The following is a 20,288-nucleotide window of genomic DNA, read 5'->3' as shown; positions in this document are numbered from 1 at the left end:
ATGGGAGGGTTATCCTTGATTAACATCACTGTGTGACGGATTCTTTCCTGACATAATAATGCTGTGATATGTGCACGTACTTTTGCATCATGCAATAGTGGATCACAATTTTTCTCAAAATATTTAATTACCAATATGAGATTTTAAAAGTGTCTTGTGATAATTTGATTATTTGTATTGTTTCCTATGCTAACTGTTTCTGATGTGTCTCAGCAAACGGACGATCATCATCTAGCCAACGTAACCTGAATAACTCCAGTCATGTTAGCGCTCTGCTGGCATTAATCAGAGCTTGGCGTATTAATGAGAGCGTGGCAGCTAGCTAATTACACCCATAGATTCTGCTGCAGCCCATTAAATATACAAATGACAGAATTAAAGAGCCCAGCCTCTTCTGATTAATCTTTAAATGGGGAAAAACTAATGATGTCTGTGCATACTTTCCTTTCACACATTTCTCCCCCTCTTCTCTCAACATCAATGCCTGCAATCAATCATATTAATTAAGGAAAAATAATTTGTATCATTTAACATTTCCCTCTTTCCTGCTCAGTCACTCCAGTGGTGCTGCAAGACTGTACTGTAAATGATCCAAGTATATTTGTTCTGGCACCCATTATTTCTATTTTCTTCGAGTTTTTTTTTTTTTTTTTTGCCTAACCAATGTTTGTGATGTTTGATTTCTCTTCATTTAATGAAGGCTGAAGAAATTCACATGGATTATCTTAAATATGAGGATGTATTATAATTAGCCTTTTTCAGGCTCAAAACACTGAACAAATACAAATGGGGAGGGAGAACTGCATAATCTGTTTTAGAGCCAGTGTCCATTTAAATCCATTATTTCTCCCAGTGTAATGTATTCCGCACATATTCCTTCACCGATAAAGATACGAGTAGGAAGTCACATCATGGGACTCTTATGCATAGATGCATCATAGAAAAGATGAATGGACTAACATGCATTTATGGAAACAAGCACTTAGCTGCTATTCATATCGGTGCACTAATTGCATATACTTATAATCCTCTTTTAGCTAAAGTAAGATTCAGTGTGGTACACACTGACCTTAAGTACCCCGGATTCAATCAGGATTAAGAAGCATCGTTAATCACAACTAAACAGACTCATTTTATGGAAGCATGTACTGCTATCATAATCATAAAAAACAACCTACTCTGAAAAAAAAAATCCTTTGGTGGCCATAACATAAGGTCAAAGGCCAGACATGGGAGTACAAATGTAAAGAATATACTGTATATAGATAATCTTTTTAACAAAGATTTAGCATGAAAAGTGTTGATCCCCTTCAAAGGTGCATTCTTAATTGGCATGTTTAGGAAGGAGATCATAAACTATAACACAGTAAACTGTTTTCAGAGTGGGGCACTATGTTTCTGAATTACAATCCAAATAAGAGGTCACAGGCTTTGTGTATGGAAATGATTTTTTTAAAAATGGTTAAAAACACTGTACAGTATATGAGAATCCAAATGTGACAGTTGTGAGTGCACAGAGTTGCCTGGTTTCCTCGAGGCATCAACGATTGACAACTCTCTCCTCTGTGATCAATTGACTCTCGAGGGGGCATTACACTGCATTACATTCATAATCCAATTTGGCTTTGATTTGTTCGCTGTTCCGTGCGCTTCGATGGGAATAATTGTCTGTAGATGATGCTATTAGTATTGATGGTTGTAAGAGGGCGATGGTTTGAGGACTGCTGACACATTGATGGTCCAGAATAGATCTGGTCTGGAAGTGATCGTCTGATCCATTACCTTTTGTGAAGGAGGAGGGTGGAGGAGAGGTTCTACTCAGAGAAAACACGTCTGTTTTCTTTGTGATCAAGGTGCATGGGTGAGATTAAATGAAAACCAAAAACACAGTAAACGGTGTTGACTTGAGTATCCCAACCCTTTGCTTGGTATTTAGAAGAAGCACAATTTTGAGTTAAGCTCTGGGTCTTTTTTGGAAATGATGGAAAAAGTTTTGCACACCTCGATTTGGGGATCCCCTGACATCCCTCCTTGCAGGTCCTCTCCGGTTCTGTCAGATTGGATGGTAAACGTTGGTAGACAGCATTTTTCAGGTCTCAACAGAGATGCTCAACTGGTTGAAGTCAGGGCTTTGGCTGTGCTATTCAAGAACAGTCAGAGTTGTCCTGAAGCCACTCCTCCGTGCTTAGGGTCATTGTTTTGTTGGATCATGAACCTGCAGCCTATGCTGAGGTCGTGAGACTCTGGAGAAGGTTTTCGGCCAAGATGTCCCTGAACTTTCCCCAGTTCATCTTTCCTTAAATTCCAAGCAGTTGTCCTGTCACAGCAGGTGAAAACACCCCCAAAGCATGATGCTACCACTACCAAGTGTCACAGTTGGGACTGTATTGGACAGGTGATGAGCAGAACTTTTTTTTTTTCATACGTTGCATAGAATTAAGGCCAAAAAATTCTACATTTGTCACATCAGACCAGGGAATCTAATTTATCACGATCTTGGGGTCCTTTAGGTGTTTATTAGCAAAGTCCATCGTGTGTCTTCCACTGAAGAGAGGCCTCCTGTGGGACAATCTGCCATAAATCCCCGATTGGTCGAGGGCTTCAGTCATGCTTGACCTTTTAGAACTTTCTCCCATCTCCTGACTGCATCTATGGTGCTCAGCCACACATCTTTGGGTTCTTCTTTACCTCTCTCACCAAGGCTCTTCTCCCCTGAATTGTGTATATTGGTTGAAATGAAATTAAAATGTAATTCATTTGGAAAAAGGTATGAAGGAAGGTAAATGCCTGTATTAATTTCCAGGTTAGTTCAATTTATACCGTAATGGTTAAAACTCAACTCAGAACAGACACACAAACACAACCATGAGTTGAATTCTATAGAATATTTGACTTCTACAAGAAATGCAGAGGGAAACAAAAGGGTCAAACATGAGGAAAGAAAACCACACCAACCATGGTAGAAAGAAGGAAAATGGGTGTACAAGTAGGGACATAGAACACCATGTGTTGCTGGGCTAAGAATGTGAATGTTTAACATGTTGTGTCAGAGCGAGAGCGCACAAAGTTGGGGTTTTGTGTGAAGCTAGTAATTTCCCCAAATTTTTTAGGCACTAAATTTGTACAGTCTGGCAAACACTTGCAGTATCTACTCACACACGTAGATCATGTGGTCACAAGGTTAAGTACCTTGAGGGCGTGTCGAACCACACTTGTTGTGTTTAGAGACGTTGGCTAAGAATTTTTATGACTCAGTGGCAACCCTGTTAAAGACTAGAATAGCTTGAAAAGGGGCATCCTTGGCATTTCAAACCCAAATACGCTTCCAAACCAGATAAAAGGACATCAAAGACTATGAAAACTGGAAAAATTTGATGGCATGGGACCTTTAAAATTATGATCAACAAAGAAAGTTGTGATACGTTTACGCAGGCAGTGAACGAGCTTTGGATGGCACAGAAGAGCTTTTGCTGCTCAAATCGGACTGATTAGTATCAGCAGTCATTAATTATGAGCGTCAGACTGGCTGATGTTCTCAGATGAAGCAGAACATGTTTAGCTGAGCAGCTCAACCCACTAATGATCCCTGTAAACAGAAACATAATTGTCCTTTAAGATGACTGCAGAAGTCATCCTAAACGATTGTCACGAGAAGACTGCGATAATGCAGAGTAATTAGTCAAAAAAAAAAAATAACACCACAACTAAAGCCACTATACTGTATATGATAACACTATGGCTGGATTGAAATGATTAAAACTAATTTAGCTTCTACATCATTAAATATTGTGAACTCTTTATATGTGCAATATGTGGGAGATAGTACATGTTGACATTGTATATATATATATATATATATATATATATATATATATATATATATATATATACCCATCTCGGTTTGCATTCATTGAAGACATACAATGTTTTCAGCTGTCCAAAATGCACATAAGTGTCAAAACAGGGTTGTGACAACGCTGAAATATATGTCAATAAATAAATCTATATAAGCACCTCCAGACCCCAGACCAAATGCACCATTTTTAATTATTATGTCACTAGCTAGCTAATGGTTCATATGTTTTAACTGTATCTAAGATTTTAGAAGCAGGAGTTACTCTATATTTGTGTTGTTTGAAGACATCTATGGGCATGTATTTGCCACATTGATGGAGTAGATCTGATCTGTTTGTTTACACTGCTGTCACATTGGCAGATATCAGGGATGATATTTTTATCCAAATTTGGAAGAGACCTGACTCTGATCTGCACATATCCGATTTAATGCATTTTCCTTCTCTTTATAAAGCCATGTTTGATATATATTGCGTTACCTCGGGAGCATACAAAAAAATATGTCGTGTATATTGAGCCCTTAACATCTCGAATGAGTCTGGATGCACTGTCTTACCATTGAAGTCAGTGTTAAAAGGCAGGGTGTCACTGGGAAATCGGTAGTACCCAGTTCCTGAGAACCTGGTACCTCTGATAAAAGGACCCTGGGGGTCTGAAAGAGAAACGTCCGTCCTCTCCACCTGGAAATAACAACAAGACAAAATGAATACAAGGAAGACTATGACAACAATACTTGAAATAGTGCAACCTCTATCCCACCCTACTAGACTTTGGTTTTGAATTGTCATAATCAGCTCATGAATTATTGCGCCATGGGGAAGACTGTATTTCATGAGGCCATTGTGACCTTGACCATTGGTGCCCATTTGGGACAGATCATGCTTGACTTAAGGGCATGTTTGTCCTGGATGGATTGAAATTCCCATAAGACGCAATGGGACGTTATGATTGGGATAAAAACAAACACCATCCCTCTTGCCATGCACAACTCTTTCCCATGACTACACTGTGATTTGCGTCTGCAACAAAAGAAAACCTTGACCTGCTTACAGACCTGGTACATCGGATGCGGTCCATTGAGTTGAGATGGGATATCCCACTCTATCTGAATGGTGCTTTCATTGACTGGAAATAGTCGAGGTGAAGACAATCCTGTTGGAGCTGCAGAGAGAGAATTAGAAAGACGGCAAAAGTACAATTCCTCTTGCTGAAACTGAAGCTGGCTCAATACTATACCAAAATAGGATATATAGAATGAAAACATTTTGGTTTTTACTTCTCATTAAATTGTACAGACATACATGCTGTTGACCCTTGTGAGTATATACGAATAGTGTTTAACTTAAAGGGCCACTGTCATGTAATGCATGATTTTTGAACCACCCCAGCTCGGCGCCGCGATGAGCCACCTTGGTGCCACCCGGGCCGAAACCGTGATCGGCTCGTCGCACCCGGGCCACAGTGTTGTCATCGCTCGCTGCTGAGTACGCTACATACTGTCATACTTTCGGGGGGTCTGTTGTTAGTTAAAAGTGATCCACATATAATCTAAATATGGCTTGAAATGATAGGATAATATTGCCCCAATCACTTCACTCGGTTGTGAAACGTTCTTCTCTTCTTCGAAAAGAGCTTCCATGTCTGAAGGGGCGTGTTCCACAGTAGGGGCCACAGCGTGTTTTCAATGGCGAATGTCGGGGGTGACGTCACGGACAGTAAATGCAGCCAATATGGCGACCACTTGGATGTCGAATGAAACTTCCGCAACTTTGCGTATGGATGACATGCTCTCCGCTCATAATTATTTTTGCGTGGAGACATTGAAGTGAATAATATTATATGTATTTTTCATTTTGTTATCTATTTTAGAATGTTTATAGGGATGACACTTGACCTTTAAGGTTTTAAGAGTCTTTTATAATGCGTAATTGGTAACTACCTGTTCACAAAGTCATCATCAGATGCCTCATTAGAAGGCTGTGGAAGCATACATAATGAGAAAAAAGTATGATACCGGTAATCACGATTTTTTTTAATGCTGCACTAGCCATGTAAAGGACAGAGTTAGGTATTAAAGTCACAATGCTTTACTAGTATTTTAATCAAGACTAGGTATCACTATTTTTCATTTTTTTTCCTTCTGACCCCTAGTATTTTCAACAAATTGTCTTACCGAATGTTACCGTTTCATCCGGCGAAGAGTCAATTTAATTTCCTTTCCTCACTTTAGATGTTGAATTAAATGTCCCTTTGAAATGCACTGGGTATTACTGGAAGCCGCAGCGTCAATATGTATTATCAATAAATCATGCCAAGACTGGCTACGTGATATATTCAATAATGGTGAGGGGAAACATAGCCAGTGACGAAATAGTGTACAGATGTATGTGCAATTAAGTGCCGCTCCATTCTTGTGTTTCTCTGTGTGTGTCTCCTAATGGTCTAAATGGTTTTCAGTGGGTGTAAATTAGCTCTCCGTGACATACGTGTGACCATCTTCACTGCGACTTCTAATAGAGCTCTTAAAAGGGGAGTGGACAGCTTCTCATCTTGGCACACCAAACCATAAATTACTGCCAATCAATAGCTTTATCAGTCTATTGAAATTGAGCTATGGTGGCATTAAGAATATTGTCTGCTGCTCACATACACACACACACACACACACACATATATATATATATATATATATATATATTATATATATATATATATATATATATATATATATATATATATATACATAGAGCCATCCATTTTCTTAGCCGCTTATCCTCACGAGGATCGTGGGAGTGCTGGAGCCTATCCCAGCTGTCATTAGGCAGGAGGCAGAGTACACCCTGAACGGGCACATCGAGACAAACAGTCGCACTCACAATCACACCTCGGGGCAATTTAGAGTCTCCAGTTAATGATATACAGTGGTACCTCTACTTATGAAATTAATCTGTTCTGGAAGTCGTTTCATAATGTGAAATTTTCACAAGTAGAAATGCATTTTACATGTAAATACCCTTATGCTTCAATGGGATGGGATGATTACTTCGTTTTAACTTAAAAACCCAATATACTGTAATATTGTTTTGAATACATTACTTTTCAAATTGTTAAAAGTGCAAAACTTAAGTCTATTTAAAGGTGTGGTGGTGGAACTATTTAAACAATTTATAGACATATAAAGCTATAAATTCCAATATGCTCTTGTACTGTACATGAACAATGGGTCACCAGTATTACCTTTCAGAGATAAAGTTTTAGTGCAGTGTAAGTGAACGGTATGTTGACTTCAGGTGCTTGTTAATTCACCGAAGTGTGTTTCAAACAATGATACGTTAAGTTACCTTATTAGTGTGGCGTCAAACACACATAAGGTTAACAGTCCAACAGAATATAGGTTAATTCTAGCTGCTGAGATTGTAATGAAGCATCTAAATAGTGGAGCACCTCCCAGGAGCCCAACTGCATGTTGGACTTTTCTGTTTTCGCAGCAAGTGACATGTCTTAACGGGCTCTTAAGCGTACAGTTACGCTACACACATAAGCACAACTTATTGACAGGGTTATCCCTTTTCATGCATATTTCTCCCCTCAAGAAGGGCCTAAGGCCAATTATGCATAAATCAATAAATGCCCTGTTCTGTTGAGTGGTGCTACTGAGTGAGTGTGTAAGAACGTGTGTGTGTGTGTGTGTGTCTTGTAGAACAAGTCTTTATGGATGTAGAATACATAAAACATCACCATCAGTCCCTGATTAGCCACTCACTTTACGTTGTGATCAATAACTTCCTGGAGAGACAAGAAAAAGGAAACAATTGCAAATGTTTCAACACATATGGACAGTTTGCATCTGTCGCAGTGTGCACATTAATGTTTGGTCATGTGCTTACTTGTAGCTCTGCTGGTTTTGCAGATGCTGCCAGCTCGCTTACAACAGATGGTAGCAGCCTCTAATAGCCTAGTCATACTGATGCTAGATTTATTAGTGAATCAGTAACACACTCAAATGGATCTTACTCGTCGTGCCGCTTAATGTACCACTAAATGTGGTTTGTAAAAAATTTCCATAGTGTTTCCTTTAGTGGACATCACTACATCACATTTGATTAACATACTTCATCAACATTTTGTAAATATCATACAAGTGGTTTTCATCTGTATCAAAAGGATATAATTTTAATCCAAACAGAGTGGGAAGACAAGTTTGCAGCGCAAATGAAAATGTCCATGAAAAACATGCATCTCAAAATAAAAGTGACGAGTGCCTGTGCGAGTCAGCAACTGTGGTTCAATTCCAGCTCTGTGAGCAATTAAATCATAGTCTTAAAAAATGTTTGCCTTTGTGTTTTTGATTTTATTTTTTCCCCCATTTATCATTTTTTTTGTAATGCCACCACAGACGTGCACCAGTGAGGGCAAAGACTAAGAGTAAGGATAACCATCCATCCAACTTCCAAGTCGCTTATCCTCACAAGGGTTGCAGGAGTGCTGAGAGGAGCCCATCCCAGTTAACTTACGCTTAGCCCATCCCAGCTAATTTTGGGCGTAAGCCAGACTACACCTTGAACTGCTCGCCAGTCAGTTGCAAGGGACATAGACATCTTCACAAAGCGGGAATTGAACCCAAACTCCCCACATGAAAGTCAGGCGCATGAACCACTACAGCATCAGTGACCCCTGATGATAACCACATAACCAGAAATTTAACTTGGTGTGATAGGATGTGCTGTCTCCTCTCCATTATGTCAACACGTGCTGTAATGTACATCACTGCCTGTACACCATATACAGGTTGGATGACGACAAATAATCACATGGCACAGTAAAACATACATTACTAAAGAACAAGCAAACCTTTGTTTTAATATTAATACTGATAAGTCTTACAAAAACAAGTTAGGAGGGGCTCACCACTAACATGTACTGTATTGCATATAAATATATTAATAGAGAGAAAGCCAAGGGTGCGCATTATACATAGGAAGAAGGGTTTTCCTACTTTTTGAGAGTCGATTTTTGGGGGTGCATATTATACTCGAGAAATTACGGCAATATATGCTTTTCAATTATACGGTGTGTAGTATTGCATATAGAGCGCCTTATACAAACAGTGGATGCAAAATATCCTACACCCCTGTACAAATGGCATATTTTTGTTGTATGATTTTTTTTCTGTATAAAAACATTTTCCACCATTAATGTGACCTTAGCCTGTACAAGTCAATTGGGAAAAAAACATTACAAAAACATAGCATTTGAACAAGGGTCTTTTTAAACCAAATGAACTTAAAACAATACTAGGAAAATGTATCCAATCACCATCACCTTTAAAATGAAAAAAAATTAAAATTAAAATAAAATGTATTATATTTCTGAATAAACTACATAGTGAAATTCTGGATAAGTCTCGTGATTGCAGTTTTTAAACTACGAAAAATAAAGTGTTAAACAGTCTGACACATGCAATGCAAAGTGTTTTAGATACGATTACCGACCCAAAAAAACCTGGCTAACGGCATATGTCGCTATCATTTCTTAGAGTTGAAACAAGGGACATCTTTGGCGTAGGATGAAACAAAATGGAGGCAACAGATGTGGCTGTTAAAAATACATTCAGAAAGTCAACTGGGTACAATAAGCCATATTGTATTGTACTGTATTACAGTCAAGAGAAGTCTTTGGAATCGCTTAAAACAAACATTGTGGCTGTGTCAACAGATGTAGCCATTAAAAATACATTTAAAAAGTCCACTGATTACAATATGAGGGATCATTCATCATCATAAGCACAGGCAAGACTTTTTAAGAATTGAATGGACTGAAAACATTGCTAATGTCGACAGATGTAGCTGTTAAGACTACGTTCAAAAGCTGAAATCCCTGAGCTAGTATTTATAGATGAAGGCTTGTTTTTTTTCCTCCCCCGTCACCCATCCATTGTCTATTCACTCAAAACGATAAACAAAACAACAAAAAAGTATAATGAGGAGTAGGATGAGGAGTAAGAGTAGTGTCCGCGAGTGAACAGATGGAAATGTATGTGTAAGAATCAACAGTAAGAGTAAAACACACACACTTGTACACAGAATGATTCATGTTTCTCTGCTACTGTGTTCCACTTTTTTTCAAGACAGGAGTGCTAAATACACTAATTGTGTTAAAAAAAAAAGTCAAGAAGAGAATGCAATTATTGATTGTTTTTTGAAAGGTGTGTGTTAAGATTAAGGTTTCTATTTCCCTGGCAAACGCAAACGTGGCGTAGTGTGTGGTATAACTCTTTGAGGGGGAGAGTTAGACCAGGTTGTCATAATCTCGCATATGCATGCAGGTGTCACATTTAACAAAAGGAAGCAGTGGGTGTAAATGCATTCCCTTTAAGTGAGGCGCCATGACGGTCTCGCATATATGGAGACAGCAATCCATGCGTGACGGTGTATGGCCATAGGCTGCTTGCTGGCCAGTGGGCTGGCTTCAACAATCAAGAATGGGCTAATAACAGTGATAACAATGACATTGGTGTTCAATGAACTGCTTTCTACAATGTTTCAGAGGGTTCGATGTCCACTGTGAACATATTTATAAACGAGATGAATGTCTGATCCACCACATTCCTTGTATTGCCTGCCCATTCAGTAAGAAGGCAGTGTCGACTGGGTTTTGCTCTTTAGTAGTCTAGCGTAGCCCCAGTGAATTTAAAATGCAGTGGGTTATTGTACCTCCTTTAAAAGCGGCACAAATAAGCTCGCATAATGACATACATGCAGAGAGGAGTTAGTGACCTGTGCGTGACGGGAGAGATTTTACCGATAGTGCCTTTTTAAATACAGAGTGAGCTAGTGAAAAATTTTTGGCAACTTAAATCTATGTTCACTAGTTTCTACTCCCATCCACACGGATCCCACAGCGGCGTGCCAGCAAGTACATAGTTTTAAAAAAATAGAGAGACGAAAAGAAAAATAAATGCATTCAGTGAACTGATTTCTACTACCACTAAAAGGTTTAGACAAACACTGTTGAAATAAATCCTGCCATCTGTCCTTCTGGCATCAACCACACATGTCCGAAGAACTTGTGTGTCTGTCTATGGTGGTCTTGAGTGCATGAGTTAGCATGCTGGGAGCAGGTAAATTTTGTTTAAAGTGCATATTTTGTGTCAATGATTTCATGAGCTGTTCTTTTTTTTGTTTTATTATTTGCCAGTTATTCTACCGTTTGCTGTGTTGTGATCATTTTAGTTTGGATGTGACACTGAGTGTGTACAATATCGTCAATAATGACCTTCGAACACGGGCAGTGTGGGGGGCAATCTAAGCTTCTTCTGCTAACAGATGTGAAAAATAATTGTTCCTCATTGCCTTGTGAGTGGCCTCATTTGGTATCTTACATAGACGCTAAAACAAGTGCTGGCATGGATGCTGACAGTGTAACCAGTGTGTATTAATACGAAATATATAAAAATATATATGTATAAAATATGATGCGCACCAATGATTTGCTCCTATCCATATGGTCAAAACATAAATGGACTGCACTTACAATCACACATGTATTCATACACCAATGGGTAGCTTCTGCCATGCAAGGTGCTGCTAGGCCCACTGGGAGAAAATTAGGGATCAGTGTCTTGTTTTAGGACACTACAACTTGCAGACAGTCTGAGGTGGGATTCGGACCAGCGACCCTTCCCTTGGGTCACTGGATGAGTTTGAACTACCTACTGAGCCACAGTCACCCAAGGAAAATGTGAAGGATAATCCCAATTATATTGGGTTTTTCAAAGAAATGCTGAACCCTGTTTTTTTTGTTGTTTTTTTAAACCCACCATGTTGGGACAGCCTATACTTAGTTTAAAAAACCTTAACATTGCTTAATATCATAAAACTGCATCTGTGACCAAACATCACCAGAAGTTCTCGACATTTCCTCCTATGTCCACTTCAATCTTTGAAAATATCAGAATGAACCCCTAATACTGTATTAGGGATTTTATGGAGGTTAGAAGTTTTCCTTTCCATAAGCGCGCAAAATCGAGAAAAAGGTTCATCTATCTATATATCTCTAATTATGCCCCATCCCCATTTGAAAATACTGCATCAGAACAAAAGCCACAATATTTGAGTTTTTATGTCAATACGGCAGCAACTGCAAAGAAGTCATATTTTTAGGTGAGCGGCAAAAATTTGTTGTAATAAATTTGTAACGTTAGACAATTACCTTTTCCACAACCCCTAGGTTACATTTTGTTCTATTTGCCTTAACTTGACTATTCTGGGACATGGGTTGGCGATGCAAATTATACACGAAAAATTATGGTATGTAAATCACAATGTATTTTGTCTTTGTTCACTGTAGGCATGGTTAGCAAGTGTGCAAATTCCTGACTATGATTTTTTTCAAATGAAAATGAACATGTAGGTGTTACCTGCTGGTTGGGTCCGACCAGACCTTGCAGGGCTGGTAATGCAGCCATTTTTAGTGCAAAGTGTCACAGTAAAGTTGTACACATGATAAGGCTTCAACCCTTTTACGATATAAAGGGGCTTGGCTGAGGGTCCAAATCGCTGCAGGACCTGAGAAAAAGGGATGATAATTTTATTTATGGAGCGGAAGAGACCTTCACTAGGCGATATAAAGGAGAATGTATGACACTAACTTGGCTAACAACTGGAGGAGCATAGCTGTTGTTGGTCTGTTCAGTCAGCAAATTGACACGATATTCTATGACTTGCCCTCTGGCAATGACCCCTTGACCTTCAGAAGTACTCCATGTGACCTTAAGACTGGTGGAGGACAGTGGAGTCACATCTGGAGGAGGCATCAACTCTGGAACTAAAGATAGTGGTACATAAGCCAGCTTGTTCAGTGGTTTTAGCCTCTGTTGATCTGTACCACTGATACTAGTGAGGCACATGCAGTCACTATGTGTTTTTCTCACTTAGCATAGTATATATACACATATTAACAAAATAATTGACACACACACACAACACTAAAATGATGTTATCATATGCTTATTACCCAGACACATAGCTCAGAGTGATGTTGGGGGCAAACGCTTAGTCTTAATGAGCCATATCATCTCTTTGAAATTCAAATACCTTAATGAGTACCCCCCTAAGATAGCACACATGCACACACACTGACACACAAACACATTTTTCATTGCTTCCCTCATTTCCCTCGTTCTTGCTCACATTATGTCTAACAGCCTGTTGTGTTATTTTTAAATAAAAATCAGATTTTATTGCGTCTGTTGAAATTGGGTCGTTTTTTTTCCAAGTGAGCTTTTACACACCATGTTCCATTTCATTACAAGTGTACTGGATTAGAAAATGCTACCAAAGCCAAACATAGATAATTACTGAATGATGGATTAAGAGAAAGACCACAACATCATTCCTGTAATGTACTCGTATAAATGTTTTATATATATATTTATATATGAGGGGGGAAAACCACAACACATAACAAAAAGTTAACATTGATAATGCTGTTTACCACATTTGACTATTTCATTGTTTGTGAGCTATAAACGAGTCACTTGAGTCCTCAGTCTTGCTCTATTGAGTTCATAATATTAGGATCTTTTTATTCCGTTAAAAATCACAATTTATACAAACCACAACATTTAATTATTTTCATAATTTTAGTTACTTCTTTTTCATAAAATGAAAACTTTATCAGATAAAACCATTTCTAATAAGTCAGACTATTCTTGTGTACATGTATATTAATTTCAGTCAAATGTACAATTTTAATTTGGATCACTAACATGACTGTTAACTTGAGAAAATTTAAAAAGTGAAATATATACACAACCAAATATTAAAATGTTGCGTCCTTCAAAACACGTCGATTAATAAAATGATTTTTCAAATTTACATCTAAACATCTTTTTTCTACATCTTACTTGCATACCATTGAGAGAAGAAAGAAATAGAAAACAAAAAAAAAATGTAAAACAAAGGAAACGCATGGGACCAGGAATCGTGTACAGACCTCCCTCCATTGTGCGTGCAGTGGTCCACCCTGATGTGACATTGCCTGCCATATTGACGCTAACGACTCTCATCTGATAGGTGGAAAATGCCTGCAGACCAGTCACAATGGTACTGCTCTCAGGGGGGGAAGCTTTGCTCCTATTGATGAGCTGGGCTTGAGACGACGGGGTGCTTGGATCCAGCCATCCAGTGCTGACAAAAACTCTTTTCTCACCAGTCAGAGTTGACAGGCGGTGAGGCTCCGTCGGCCCCCGTAAAAACAGCTCATACCTTGTGATAACTCCTGTAGGGAAAGCAGTTAAAAAGTTATGTGCAGTAGATTAAAAGTGAGTCGTCGTAAAGACAGGAGATCTAACTACAGTGGTGAAGATGCTGCCTATTTCTGCTTTGAGAAAGTAATTACTTCATGCATAAACATACGCACAACATTGGGGACACTTGCCCAATGTAATGTGATTTAAAAAATTAAAAAAACAGCCTTTTTTATTACTGATTGGTTCATTGTTGTAGTATGGGGAAAAATGCTTTGCATCATCTGGTTCTGGATTGCAGTTGTAACAAGCTTTTAACAGTGCAAGCCAGATGTGAAGTAGGAGGGGAGCATGCTGCGAGTAACGTTGCATGAACATGAACTTTATTTCTCTTCGAAAGCAGCATGTGAATAACTGCGCCGCACCCTGAACCTGTCTAGACACTTTATTGCTGAATACTTAACCATCCTGACAGAATGATTTTTTTTCCCCCCTTTCAACTACGGTTATGTGCTGGTAACTCTTACACCCACAGCACTCACTGACACGTGACAAAGATGCTAGATTATCACTCTTAGTGCAATAACAGTCATTACCCTGACCACTCTTCCCAAACAATGCGTACTCTATTGTGATTACATTTCCTGAATGGACCTAATTTTTCCAACCACTCCATTGGCAAGCTAGAGAGGTATCAGAGAATGAATGAGATTATGAAGCCCTGTTAAATACTCTTTTCTATTTTCTATTGCTTGCACTTGGGTGAACTAAATTCTGATGTTGTTAATGGATGCTAAAAGGCCATAATAGAGGGTCAATATTTGGCACTGTGGACGCTCACACTCAAAGAGTAAGCATGCACTTGTTTCATCTACAGTGAAGAAAATAAGTATTTGAACACCCTGCTATATTGCAAGTTCTCCCACTTAGAAATCATGGAGGGGTCTGAAATTTTCATCATAGGCGCATTTCCACTGTGAGATAATCTGAAAAGAAAAATACAGAAATCATAATGTATGATTTTTTTTCACGATTTGTGTAATACAGCTGCAAATAAGTATTTGAACACCTGTCTATCAGCTAGAATTCTGACCCTCATAGACCTGTTAGTCCGCCTTTAAAAGTCCACCTCCACTCCATGTATTATCCTGAATCATATGCACCTGCATGAGGTCGTTAGCTGCATAAAGACACCTGTCACCCCGTACAATCAGTAAGACTCAAACTTGTAACATGGCCAAGACCAAAGAGCTGTCCAAAGACACCTGAGACAAAATTGTAAAATTCCACATGGCTAGAAAGGGTTACGGAGAAATTGCCAAGCAGCTTGGTGAAAAAAAGTCCACTGTTGGAGCATTCATTAGAAAATGGAAGAAGCTAAACATGACGGTCATTCTCAATCAGAGTGGAGCCCCATGCAAGATATCACCTCTTGCGGTCGCAATGATCCTTAGAAAGGTGAGATATCAGTCCACGACAACAGGCCAGGACTTGGTCAATGACCTGAAAAGAGCTGGGACCACCGTTTCCAAGGTGACTGTTGGTAATACACTAAGACGTCATGATTTGAAATCTTGCATGGGACGGACGGTTCCCCGGCTTAAACCAGCACATGTCAAGGCCCGTCTTAAGTTTGCTAATGACCATTTGGATGGTACAGAGGAGTCATGGGAGAAAGTTTTGTGGTCAGATGAGACCAAAATTGAACTTTTTGGTCAAAATTCCACTAACTGTGTTTGGAGGAAGACAAATGATTAATTCCATGCCAAGAACACCATCCCTACTATGAAGCATAGGGGTGGCAGCATCCTGCTTTGGGGGTGTTTTTCTGCACATGGGACAGGACGACTGCACTGTATTAAGGAGCGGATGACCACGGCCATGTAAGATGAGATTTTGGGGAACAACCTCTTTCCCTCAGTCAGAGCATTGAAGAAGGGTCGTGGCTGGGTCTTTCAACATGACAATGACCCGAAGCACACAGCCAGGAAAACCAAGGAGTGGCTCCATAAGAAGCATATTAAGGTTCTGGCGTGGCCTAGCCAGTCTCCAGACCTGAACCAAATGGAAAATCTTTGGAGGGAGCTGAAACGCCATTTTTCTTAACGACAGCCCAGAAACCTGTCTGATCTAGAGGAGATCTGTGTGGGGGAGTGAGGCCAAATCCCTCCTGGAGTATGTGCAAACCTAGTGAACAACTACAGGAACCGTTTGACCTCCTGTAATTGCAAACAAAGGGTACTGTACCAAATATTAACATTTGTTTTCTCAGGTGTTCAAATACTTATTTGCAATTGTATTGCACAAATAAATTGTTAAAAAAAATTCCACACCTACGATGAAAATTTCAGATCCCTCCATGATTTCTAAGTGGGAGAAGATGCAATTTGCAGGAAGTTTAAATACTTATTTTTTTCACAGTATCAGAGACAAAAAAAAAAAAAAGAGAAAAAATATTTGACAAAATCAAATGAGGTCCAAGATCCAGTATAGACTATTATGCAAATACATTTAATGGAGGGTTATGAAATGCTATTCCATTGTTCCTTATCTTATATTACACCCTTAAAACCATGCAGTGTATTATTTACATATAAAAGATCTCTACTCTCTTTCGAACTCCTCTTTCACGTTTAACTAGAGTCAAGAAGAAAACCGTGGAAAGCGTAAAGGTGATGTCTTCATCAGATGAGCTGTGTAAGGGTTAAGTCTTCATCAGATGAGCTGATGAGACCCAAAATTAAGTAAAGTGGAGCAACGAGAGCATGTTATGAGGTGTGGTGTGTGGCGTCAGATTAACAGGAGAAAGACTGAAAACGCAGAGACACATATGGTGTGAGAAACCCTGGCTGTGTATGACACTGAGCCTTAGAGCCAGCACAAAGCCCTCTGGATTTCACAAAGGCACTTGCACTTCTGTGTATTCCTGTTAAACGGAGTGGATAGGGGTCTAAGTAAGGCTTGAGTGACGAGCACAGGCTTAGTCACTTGATGAGAATGTGTTGAAAAGGTTAACAGTAGCCTCCACAAAATCCATGGAATGGCATGACAAATTTGTTTTAAATATGGATATATGTGAAAAGAGCGCTTCATTTACAACATTTGCCTTCACTTTTTATTAGCACAACGTGTTCTTGCACAAATTTTCATTTGCTTCCCTTTTTATTTCTTTATAGATACGTAGTGTACCTAAGTGAGGATTCAAAATGTTTGGACATGAATTGAGACCAACTTCAGTTTGTTGCCAAGTAATAAAATGCCTTATGTCCTTAATGCCTCAAGACTACCCAACCCAATCTTGTTGGTGTGAATGGTAAATGACTGCTTTATCATGCCCATTCCTGATGAGCTCTACCTCACGTTAAAGACACTTTAAGAGTGTATCCATTTATGGGGAGATTTTCTCACCAGTATCGCAACTAAACAGTACATGAGACAGTTGTGAAACTTTACAGTTTTGTAGTTTTGTTCAAAATGATTCACCGTTTGGCTGAGCGGGAGGCTCCCATGAGGCAAACAGGGTGTGAGGTCCAGTGGCAGTGACCTTGGGAGCAGATTGGTTCTGCGGTCGGGCAGCGGCTGTGAGAAGTGACAAAGGTAAAGTAGAAGTGCAGCCTCCAGATGAACATGCCTTTCAAGAAAGGAGGAACATCTCATTTAGCGCTAAAATCCTTGATAAACCCATAAAAGTACTTTTTTTTTTAGATTTTTTTTTTTTTTTTTAAGGACGTGTTTTCTGACACACCTGCAGAGTGACAGTGTACAGGGTGAAGGCTTTTAGGTCACTTGCCACCGCCTCTGTCAATAAACCTGTGTAGTGGATCACAGGCTCTGCTCCACTAGAAAAATCTGTGGAGGACAATATAAACCTGCGGGACACAAATACAAGGATTTCCAAGTCCGTTTCATCGAATTTCACTGTACTTTTTAAAGGGATTAACATGTGAACAAAAGTATTGGAACCAATGCAATACCATCTGCTCTTAAAATCTCTTACCGCTCCACCGGCCCTGTGTTATTCGGTGGTGCACTCCAATTAAAGCTAGCACTTGTGGGGCCAGGTTGTCCCACAAGGTTTAAATGAAGCTGGTCCAATTCAGGTGGAGCGCCTAAAGTTTGGTAAGAAGAAGTTGCGCTAATGGTCTCACCGGCTACATTAGCCGTGATAAGCCAGTAGGAATAGTTTGTGTAAGGAGACAAACCAGCATCTGTGAACGATTCTGGGCCTGAAGAAAGATGACATGAGAATGGATGTCAGACTTCTGTGGGATTTAAAAATGAATAGAAATATAGAAGAGTGCACTCCAGTGTGCACTTACTGAAAGGATAGCTGCGCTGTATGCTGTGCACAGCCTGCCAGTCCCTCATGAGAGTGTAGTTGAGAATGTTCGAGTTTGGGGAGTCAGGCTGATGCCAAGTCAGATTAATGGAAGAAAAGCTGAGAGAAAGGGCTACAGGGGCAGGTTGCTGAGATGGGGCTGCAAGGACACCAAAAGAGCATGGGATCAAATTTAATAGACAAGAAAACAACCACTGACTGTGACAAACAGAGCCTGAAATCTGTGTGTATGCGTACGTGTGTGTAAAAAAAATAAAACGGACCTTTACTGCAGCCATAGATGTTCTCTGCACGTAAATGGCTTGCTCCATGTTGACATGCATCGCATTTGTCCCCGGTAACCAGCATCTTACACTTACATACTCCTAAATCTGAATTACAGGAGCCATTGACACTGCCCACAGGGTCACATCCGCATGGTTGGCATCTGGAGGAGCAATAATCAAAATTGTTGAACAAGATCAAAGCATAATTACCGTTAACATACTAGAGACTTTGCATTGGATGGTATGTTCAACAAAAATATTAATTGATTATGAAACCAATTACACCAAATTGCTTATAGTTATAGGATACATTTCAACAAGCTGACCTTAAACAGATATGGCAGGATAGCTTATCCATAAGTCAGTAAAACTAGTAAAACTAATTTCATATGTACTATATATTTTGTGGTAAGCACTGGTGCCTTGAGATACAAATTTAAATCACTCCATGACCACGCTTTTATTTCAAAAGGCTTGTATTTCAAACCATAATTCTCTGTTAAAATGAATTGAAATGCGATTAATCCATTTTAGCCCACCAAACAATTATTTTTTGTTTTTAACCTTAATAATTTAATAATTTCAAAGTAGATACACTGTGTATATATTTTAATATATAAACATGGAAGGGAATCTAAATATATTAACTGGTCTATTGAAGTGTAATCAAGCCAAAAGTATCACTTTCACATTCTGTTGTTGTGTAAAACATCCTATGAGCATGAGTGGCATCAGTCTAATACAGAAAACTCTTCATCAACAAATCTCCATAACTTCTCTGGCATAATAGCAATCTTGTTCACAGCTTAAAAGTGTTTTAAACACCTTGGCTGGTGTTATGTAATATTTGTTGTGTGTTGGGTTAATTGTTAACCACTGTGGCTGTGGCGTTGTATGCATGATGCAAGGTATGTGGTTATTTCAAAATAACTGTTATATGGTCAGTTTGACTGTAAACTCCAACTTGTAGTGGCAATCAACAGCTTTAAGTCCTCTTTTTTGAAGATAGTTTGCTAAATATTGATCCATTCATCCATTTTCTGACCCGCTTATCCTCACAAGGTTCGCGGGAGTGCTGGAGCCTATCCCAGTTATCATTGGGCAGGAGGCGAGGTACACCTTGAACTGGTTGCAAGCCAATCGCAGGGCATGCAGAGACGAAATACAGTTGCACTCACAATCACACCTAAGGGGAATTAATGCATGTTTTTGGGATATGGGAGGAAAAACCCACGGAGCCAAATGGAGAACATGTAAACGCTATACAGGCGGGGCCACGACCTCAGAACTGCGAGGAAAACACCAACTAGTTGCTCCACCATACTGGCATTTATGAATTATATCAGCAAATTATGTTTGGCGTCAAGCAAGTGGAACCGCCATACAGCACTCGTATCTCAAGTTTGAGCTCGCATGTCAAAGAAAAAACCCACCAATCAACTGATTGTATTATGAAAAACTAGCAAGATGGGTCACTGATACCTCATGAGACAAATGCAAAATATTTCCAATGTATAAACTTTAATGTCCTTTTTAACAGACCGGCTACGTCAGGATTGACTCCGTGTCTGAAAGGTGT

At 39.3% G+C, this 20,288-nt stretch overlaps 1 protein-coding gene across 6 annotated transcripts in view; it reads right to left on the bottom strand.

The window, feature by feature from the left end:
- ush2a (Usher syndrome 2A (autosomal recessive, mild)) overlaps nucleotides 1-20,288 on the bottom strand; it is a 207,714-nt gene that overhangs the window by 134,258 nt on the left and 53,168 nt on the right. For all 6 annotated transcript variants that reach the window (XM_061814395.1, XM_061814394.1, XM_061814398.1 and 3 more), the window contains 10 exons: nucleotides 18,707-18,870; nucleotides 18,424-18,582; nucleotides 18,102-18,330; nucleotides 17,850-17,973; nucleotides 17,588-17,735; nucleotides 13,852-14,136; nucleotides 12,506-12,681; nucleotides 12,275-12,422; nucleotides 4,910-5,016; nucleotides 4,412-4,535 (listed from right to left, as the gene is read on the bottom strand). In XM_061814395.1, the coding sequence (XP_061670379.1) occupies nucleotides 4,412-4,535; nucleotides 4,910-5,016; nucleotides 12,275-12,422; nucleotides 12,506-12,681; nucleotides 13,852-14,136; nucleotides 17,588-17,735; nucleotides 17,850-17,973; nucleotides 18,102-18,330; nucleotides 18,424-18,582; nucleotides 18,707-18,870 (1,664 nt within the window). The remainder of the gene's footprint in view (nucleotides 1-4,411; nucleotides 4,536-4,909; nucleotides 5,017-12,274; nucleotides 12,423-12,505; nucleotides 12,682-13,851; nucleotides 14,137-17,587; nucleotides 17,736-17,849; nucleotides 17,974-18,101; nucleotides 18,331-18,423; nucleotides 18,583-18,706; nucleotides 18,871-20,288) is intronic.

Source organism: Syngnathoides biaculeatus, chromosome 3, assembly GCF_019802595.1.
Source record: "Syngnathoides biaculeatus isolate LvHL_M chromosome 3, ASM1980259v1, whole genome shotgun sequence".
Taxonomy (NCBI): domain Eukaryota; kingdom Metazoa; phylum Chordata; class Actinopteri; order Syngnathiformes; family Syngnathidae; genus Syngnathoides; species Syngnathoides biaculeatus.
Note: the sequence above shows the minus strand (reverse complement) of the source record. Positions and strands in the feature narration are given on the sequence as shown.